Source organism: Garra rufa, chromosome 20 (assembly GCF_049309525.1).
Source record: "Garra rufa chromosome 20, GarRuf1.0, whole genome shotgun sequence".
NCBI lineage: Eukaryota > Metazoa > Chordata > Actinopteri > Cypriniformes > Cyprinidae > Garra > Garra rufa.
In genome coordinates, this window is record NC_133380.1 from 27,427,937 (window position 1) to 27,436,943 (window position 9,007).

The 9,007-nt window shown below is 37.5% G+C and overlaps 1 protein-coding gene across 1 annotated transcript; it reads right to left on the bottom strand.

The window, feature by feature from the left end:
- Nucleotides 1-1,830: 1,830 nt before the first annotated feature.
- suox (sulfite oxidase) lies at nucleotides 1,831-8,193 on the bottom strand. Its single transcript, XM_073825450.1, has 4 exons — nucleotides 8,071-8,193; nucleotides 5,164-5,230; nucleotides 4,731-4,923; nucleotides 1,831-4,079 (listed from the first exon to the last, which is right to left on the bottom strand). The coding sequence occupies exons 2-4, from the start codon at nucleotides 5,220-5,222 to the stop codon at nucleotides 2,601-2,603; spliced, it is 1,731 nt and encodes a 576-aa protein (XP_073681551.1). The 5' UTR covers nucleotides 5,223-5,230; nucleotides 8,071-8,193; the 3' UTR covers nucleotides 1,831-2,600.
- Nucleotides 8,194-9,007: the final 814 nt, after the last annotated feature.

Below are 9,007 nucleotides of genomic sequence, written 5' to 3' on the forward strand. Positions count from 1 at the left end.
AGAAATGACTGCTTCAATGCGGCGTGGCATGGAGGCAATCAGCCTGTGGCACTGCTGAGGTGTTATGGAGGCCCAGGATGCTTCAATAGCGGTCTTGCGTCTCTGAACTTTCTCTTCACAATATCCCACAGATTCTCTATGGGGTTCAGGTCAGGAGAGTTGGCAGGCCAATTGAGCACAGTAATAACATGGTCAGTAAACCATTTACCAGTGGTTTTGGCACTGTGAGCAGGTGCCAGGTCGTGCTGAAAAATTAAATCTTCATCTCCATAAAGCTTTTCAGCAGATGGAAGCATGAAGTGATCCAAAATCTCCTGATAGCTAGCTGCATTGACCCTGCCCTTGATAAAACACAGTGGACCAATACCAGCAGCTGACATGGCACCCCAGACCATCACTGACTGTGGGTACTTGACACTGGACTTCAGGCATTTTGGCATTTCCCTCTCCCCAGTCTTCCTCCAGACTCTGGCACCTTGATTTCCGAATGACATGCAAAATTTGCTTTCATCCGAAAAAAGTACTTTGGTCCACTGTGTTTTATCAAGGGCAGGGTCAATGCAGCTAGCTATCAGCAGATTTTGGAGCACTTCATGCTTCCATCTGCTGAAAAGCTTTATGGAGATGAAGATTTCATTTTTCAGCACGACCTGGCACCTGCTCACAGTGCCAAAACCACTGGTAAATGGTTTACTGACCATGGTATTACTGTGCTCAATTGGCCTGCCAACTCTCCTGACCTGAACCCCATAGAGAATCTGTGGGATATTGTGAAGAGAAAGTTGAGAGACGCAAGACCCAACACTCTGGATGAGCTTAAGGCCGCTATCGAAGCATCCTGGGCCTCCATAACACCTCAGCAGTGCCACAGGCTGATTGCCTCCATGCCACGCTGCATTGAAGCAGTCATTTCTGCAAAAGGATTCCCGACCAAGTATTGAGTGTATAACTGAACATAATTATTTGAAGGTTGACTTTTTTTGTATTAAAAACACTTTTCTTTTATTGGTCGGATGAAATATGCTAATTTTTTGAGATAGGAATTTTAGGTTTTCATGAGCTGTATGCCAAAATCATCAATATTAAAACAATAAAAGGCTAGAACTACTTTCAAATGTGTGTAATGAATCTAAAATATATGAAAGTCTAATGCAGGGCTGCTCAACCCTGCTCCTGGAGATCTACCTACCTGCAGATTTTTGTTCCAGCCCTGCTCCAACACAGCTGTCTGTAATTATCAAGTGCTACTTAAGAGATTAATTAGCTGGTTCAGGTGTGTTTCTTCAGGGTTGGAGCTGAAATTTTCAGGATAGTAGATCTCCAGGAACAGGGTTGGACACCCCTGGTCTAATGTTTATCAGTACATTACAGAAAATAATGAACTTTATCACAATATGCAAATTTTTTGAAAAGGACCTGTATATACACACACACACACACACACACACACGTACCTGGTATCCCCTATAAGAGTAAGACAAACATCCTTTTAACACCATTGAGTATTTGTTTCCGAGTAGTGATCCACATTTACATTGCAAATTGCATAGGGAATGCATTTATATTACACCTATTACTGAACACTAAATTACAGATTATTAAATGATTATAAAAAGTCAACATATAAAAAAAAAATACATTCGCCATGATAATGGCATTGCATTCATTTTAAGCGTGGTTCTGCCTTTGTGTCTATAACTAACACACTACATAGCCTCTCCAACCACTTTATTTGTCTGAAATTTAACCAGCTTTATTTACCAAATTGAATTTCACAGATATTTTGAAAATTACATACTTTCAAGCTTACAAAAACTACAACAAGCCAGCTTGTGATGGTATAAAGAATTATAATTACTGCTGAAGCCAAACAACTGTTGTTATAGGCAACAGTTAGAACAATGTGTTTTAAAACAATCTCACACTCAAACTATTCTGGTGGGTGATGTAAACAAAATAAAAGCAATGTTAAATAGGGGCTTGAATAAGTAAAACATCTGTATAAAGAAAAAAACCTACAATTCAAAAACAGACATCACATGTTGATTACATTTGGTCACTAAACTGATAAACTTAAGAAAAGCTTACTGTTGCAAATTGTTACAGTCTCTGGGGGTGGATGACTGAAATTGTATATATCAAAGCAAAAACAACATTAAGATTTTTTAAACCAACCTTATTTATAGACAGGCTATGCAACATAATAAATTGGCAGTAGTGTATAGAAATGTGGGCCTTCAGCCTACTGTATGTTGATGCTGACAATATGATTATGAACAGCAACACATGGTATTAAACCAAGTGGTTTACATGTCATATAAGATGTCATGATAGCAGTGAAGGACAAACAAATATCTTAAGACTATGTATTCGGGTGTTGAACACCAGGAATCCATCAAGCTATTCATTTCTGCTTGTTAAATATAATGAGCTAGTTTTGTGGGTAAAATCTAAATCATTTCAAGCACTTTCAAGAACCCACAAGCTCAAAATAGTTGCAAAGCTACAACCCAACTTGCTCCCAAAAGAAAACCAGCAATTTTGTTTGTGCACATATTACCTTCATGTATTCCTAAGTTAATTTTTGGTCTTTCAAACCCTTACTCATTAACTTTTACCTTTACTCGATGCCACGCATTACTAAGCACTCCTCGTAAGTTCCAGATAGGAGCGACAGTGTCTGGCTGTGTGTTGTAACTACTGTCCACTGCTTTGCATACAATCTCCAGTTCCTGAGCCCTATTAGGAATTGGGATGTCTATCTCCCATAGCTTCCAAGCCCAGGCTCTTCCAGGTGGAGGAGGAGCAGGGTGCTGTCCCGTATCACTGGTGCGAAGTTTGGCTACATGCCACGTTTTCCCACCATCTATCGAAACGTCTACTCTGACAACCTCTCTTCCTCCCCCACTCCAAGCGTAGCCTTTCACAGTCACTTCCTTGTCACTGACGTTTACTGAGGTTCCCTCTGCTGGATGAGTGATGGCTGACTGTATGGGGAGTTCCTGGATGGCTGGTGCTGATTTGAAGTCTACAGTGTCCCAGTCAGTACCTGGAGAAAAGCCTTTGTAATCATTTTGTTGCCAGTGGCTCTTGCTCTCTTCATCACTTAAAACTATTTTCCCCAACCATTTGACACTGCGGGCTCCAACAACCCCAGGAACAACTACACGAACAGGGTAGCCGTGGTCAGGTGGGAGGTCCTCCCCGTTCATCTCATATGCAAGAAGAACATCACCTTCTTCACTTACAACCTTGTTCAGTGGAATAGATGCACCATATGCTGTACCCGTCACATCCTTGTCTAAGCCTTCAAACTGGACATGTTTAGCTTTTGCTGCTACCTCTGGTCCAAAGCCATAGTACAACAGTACATCCCGCAGACGTGCACCTGACCATGTAGCGTTGCTTATTGCGGCAATGCCCCAGTTGAGTCCTTTGACTTGCTTGACTTGGTTCATCTCAGAGCGACGGTTCCCAGCACACTGAAGCGTGGCTGTAATGGTGTGTTTTGGAAAACGAGACTTTAGCTCACTTAGACTAAGTGATATTACTCTGCCAGGGAGACCCTCGATCTCCAATCTGTAAGTTTCGGGATCCAACCTGGGAACTGGAAGATGATTACGTTTGAAAAATACGACTGAAGGGGTAATATAATTATCAGCAAGTATAGAAGCAGGTGGTTCGGCATTGAAAGGTTTCAGACTGTTGATCTGCAGAGCCGGGTGACGTGTAGGCTCAGCAGAGTAAGGGTCTGAAGGGTTGGCACTCTCTTGCTTCTTGTAACTCTCTGGATTAAGAACACCAATTTTATACTCCGAGAGGATTTCTAGAACATGCTCTTGTTGATGAACAGCATATAATGCCCAGTAAGGTTCCAGAGCTCCACCTGCAGCCAGAAGTATTTTTTCACCACCAGGATGTATGGCCACAAATTCAGTTATATCGTAGACATCTCCTTTATAAGTGACCCACACACCATGATCAAGGGAACAATGCTTTGTGACTTCTTCTAGGGTGTAAACGGGAAGAGTTGAAGTCTCTGTCACCGGTAACTTTGCTGAGATAGCTGCCCACTCAACCTGATTAAAATAGACAATAAAGAAAAGACGATTACTCAATGACAACTAAACCACAGGGCACACAGCCATTTTTATGTCTTGTTAGATTGTATTATATAGACCCAGTGAGATTTTACGCAAAGACAGACTGTGAGACTTCAATGGTTGTCAATATCAAAATGTATGGTATTAGAAGACTTTAGTAATGATTGACACCATTTGACCTTGCAGACTGTTCTGACATCCTTACTTGCACACAAAATTTAAAGGGGTCATGACATTTTTTTTTTTTGCACAAAAAGAGTAATATATTAGCAAAATATGATTAATCTTAACCCTCATTCTCAACAAGTATGCGTAATGACAATCTGTACACAAATATTTGTTATTCCTGAGAAAACGTAACAAGCCCTATGCTGTCCAAATGTGCTTGAAACACAAAGCATGTTAAAAGCGATCCTTTCTGTGACCTATTTTGGGCATTTTCAACAAACTAACCAACCCTGAATGGAAACGATTATAACAGTTCTCATTAGCTGCTGTTGTTAATTTTAGTAAATTTATAGGTATCAGTCAACTGCTGTAGATATCTTTCTTCAAAATCCTTCCTCTTCTTTTATCTTTATAGATTTGTCATTATTTAGGAATTAGGGAACAATTCAGGTGTCTCACCTTGCCTTGCTGGAGCTTATAGGCTAAAACAGCTCCAGTACCTGCCAGCAGCCCTGCCAGAGCAAATCTAAACTTTGGCAGCCTGTCATTAAAATATTTCTGCCTTCCATGGCCACCACTGCTCCTCCAGCGAAAAGAGATATGACCATCCCACACGGACAATGATGGGATAATGCTTTTTGAAAGTCTGGAACTGAGAATTAAAAGATGTTTAAGCAACAATTTCATAACAAAAAAACATTAATTTTCAAGTTTCCTAAAGAGCACTTCGAAGAATCTGGCCTTGTCATTTTAATCATTTACAACAAGCAAATCATTAAATCAAGGTGCCATTCTGTGGAAACAGACTAAGTGAAAGATAAACTTTCATATGTCTAATTTGGAAATCCGCAATTGATAAGGAACAAAGGTTTATATGAAATGGCAGAATTACCTTTGACTTCTGATAAGGAAGACCTGAGCAAGACCTTGGCAATGCTTTAGATGCTGCATTCCACTTTCTAAAAAAAAAAAGACGGAGAGAACAACAGGCTGTTACAGTACAATAAAAGTGGTTTTGATGACTAGATTGTATCATTTAGTTATACAATGTATAGGATAAGCTTTTGCTTTATCATGTTTTCATTTAGAGGAGTCAACAACACATAATTGTCTACAAAAGAAATCTTTTGATGAGGTTTTTTTTTTTTTTTTGACCTTGACCTTTTTAAGAAGCTATATGTTTTGCATTTCCGCTGTGTCAGGTTAAAATAAGTTAACTTTTATAATATGTTTCAAGACATATGCTGTAGGTCAGTGGTTTTCAATCCTGGTTCTAGGCACCCACTGCTCAGGGCCTAAGTACTGATGAAAGGCTGAAAACATCCCTGTCAACATGCAAATTCCTGATTAACTACCATAGTACAATGCATCATTGGAAGGCAAGTTGTGACTGTTTCCTGAAACTGTAATAACATGGTCGCATCTTATCGCTTAAACCTTGTTGGTTAAACAGTCATTCAAGAATGCAGTTGGACTATTATAGTTCATTTATACAAAACAATGAAAAGCACTTCCTTTTTAATCAATCACATTTTTTAATGCAGCATGAATTTGTTGAAAATATTACTCCAGTACATGCAGTTCCACTCAGCAGCTTTTTCCAAGATTTCTACAAGATGTTGCTGTAACAAACATGGTATCTAAGAATTTCTTCACAACATACAGTATGTTCAGTGTTGTATTGTTGTTTAGCAACATGCCAAATGTTCAGACATTTTTTCTAAAGACTTACAGTAGACAAAAACTATTCAAAATAGCTTTGAAAAAATGTGATCTAGGACATGGCATGCCGTTGTCTGTATCCCTCACAACTTTGTTTTCATTCATGTAAAATTCAATTTGGTCTCTACCCTGACCTGGTCTATTAGCAGGGACTGCAAGACCTAAACTGGATGCATCCGATAAAATCAGTTTGAGTAAGCACTGCTCTAGGTATTGACCTTTGTGAATTTTGTGCAAACACAGTCAGTTCTGTAAACAGTGGGACAAAACATTTTATAAGTCCAAACAAACGTTCACAGCTTAAGGGGACACTGACACAGAACATGCTAATGCATTTAAAAATACAAAATGCAGGGCATTAACACACCAGACATAAGGTACAAGGTACACAGGACAAGTTTTTTCCTTGTCTGAAAAAAAAACTTTAGTAGCTTAGGACCTCTGCAGTAGCAAGCATCTTTGTTTTATTGCTTGTTTCTTTTCCACTATTTGTATTTTTAGAATTTATTTTAAAACTTGACAACTTTTATGAATTATAAACAGCACTTAGATTCTTCAAATATGTACAGCATCAACTATACACCTAATGTGCATCCTTTGCTCTTCATTCAGCGCTACAAAGGTTCTTGTTTTATCAGTAAGTGAAAAATACTTTAAAAATTGCTCAAAAGCCTTTTAGTTTTACCGGCAAAGTATTAAATATGGGACATCTAGTGAATTTAAAACTATTGGATGGATCTTTTTAGACTAACCACCATTATGACTCATCAAGACTCATCTGTCTTATCACTGCAACCATATGTCCACAGCCTGTTGGGTTACAACCCAAAGAAAAAAAAAAAAAAAGAAAAAAAAAAAGTACATGTCGACCTCAAAATGATTTAGACCCCATAGTCAAACAACATCATAACATCTATTTACTGACTCCAACAGTACGTATCAGCCCAGACCTCACTCAAGTTTGCAGTCAGTTTAGCTTTATATCAGCAACACATGCTCTACATGAGCTACTGGTTTTAAACTGTTTATGACCTGTCATTAACATATATTTACACATGATAAGAAGGGGGCAGCAAGGTTAAACAGAAAGACTCCTGCGCAGAGAAAATCTCTTGGGAAAAAAAAAATTATGAAACTAAAGCCTTGATATAAACAAGCCACCAAACAGTCATGTAACTAAAGAATGTTAGAAAGCTTGAAATGAGCCACTGTTGCAAAAATATTTGGACTGACCTAAGTCTTAACGGAGGAGACAGTCATTGTGTACACAAAACATTAACCTTGATCTTAGGACCAACAGTTAATAATCTTGTTTCTCAGCCTTTTTATTAAGAAGGTCGAGAACAAATCTCAAATGACTTTAACTTGTTGACTTATAGCCATCAAAATTAAAGCTATTATAAAGCTATTCTACACTGAATTAAAATTATGAAACTTATGTTGTAATATTGTAATTAACCGAATATTAAGCCACATTTTTGTAGGATGATAGGATGCAGTCAAAAACTTATTTTTTTTCCACAGGAAATGTCTTACTTAAAAAATGTCCAACCAATTATTTACTGAAATTTTACATGTTATTCTGGAACAGTAAATCTTTCTAGAACTGTACGTCTAACACACCCTCACTTGACATTCAGTGGGTGGAAATGAATTAAATAGATTTTTGGTTTCGGTGCCTACAAAGGTTGCACTGGGCACGGTTTAAAAAGGTTCTAGTAGCCTCGAGAGTTATATATCCTTACTTAATAGAAAGTGAACATGCATTTGTTATAAACACCTGCAGTTTGATGTCACTTGTGCAGGTAAGCACAGCAATTTGTAAACACAAAAATTAGGAATGGGTTAAATAAATAAATGTGATAAACACTACTGCATTATTATATTATAATGAAATAATAAACCCCTGTATTAAAACAGAAAATAATCGAATTGTTTGTATACAGTAGGCAAAAAAGACTAACTCAACCCAATGAATTTCGATTCAGCCCATAGCTATCACATACAAGCGTTGCTTTGAATTCCAACAACTGCCGATTTCCCGAATTATGAGTTACTAAAAGATCGGTTATCTTACTGTAGTTAAAATGCAGTTCTCTGAGAAGCAGGACACTCCATGAGCTTATGATGTCGATCTACAGATCCTTCTCTAGCCGTTTGGAAACTTTATGAGACGCACGAGTGTGACGTGGACACAGCCTGCCGCATCATCATCACAAGCACCACGTTCATTCATCATTATATGGAAGAGTTCTCTTGTCCAAAGCCGAGGGGTCCTTTTCATTTTGTTAAGAACAAAGTTGCCAAGGAAATCAATAATATTTTCTTACATTTTATTTGGAAAAATAAATCTCATCAATTAAAAAAAAAAAGCAAGCGCTCTCCAATAGCAGAGCAGATGGAGGTATTGCACATTTGTTTTTTCGATTCCCCTGTGTCCAATCAATTTTGGTCTGGTCTGTACACTCCTTAGTTTGTAGTTCGCATTAGTAAACATTTAGTTTAATACATTCTTGTTTATTATACAAATGCTAAAATAACCCCATGGAACATACTATCATTCTTTTTTCATTTTATATGGTAATTTTTCATTCACAGAAAAAAATTCGCAAATAGTTCTCCGCCTTATCCCCTTTTTAAAATTGAATTAAACTCACTTTTAAAATCTCTTCGTCTTATAAATAATAAAAAAAGATTCCTAAAATATTATAGAGACGTATTTTTAAAAATCCATGCATTTACATGCTTGTGTATGCATGATTGTTTGAATCTTTTTCTAATGTCATCCATGATCTGTTTAAAGTTTTTATGTTTTGTTGTTGTAACAATTTCTCATTTATTATACGTATGTGTGTAGGCTATGCGTTTGTTTGTTAATTATGTTTAATTTATAATTATTGGTCATTGTGTTTTTTTTTTGTGGATTTTTGTTGACTAAACATAAAAAAATAACTATATACATAAATAAACACCACGTTCTCTCATTTTCACTCAATAGTGGCAAAACTAACGCA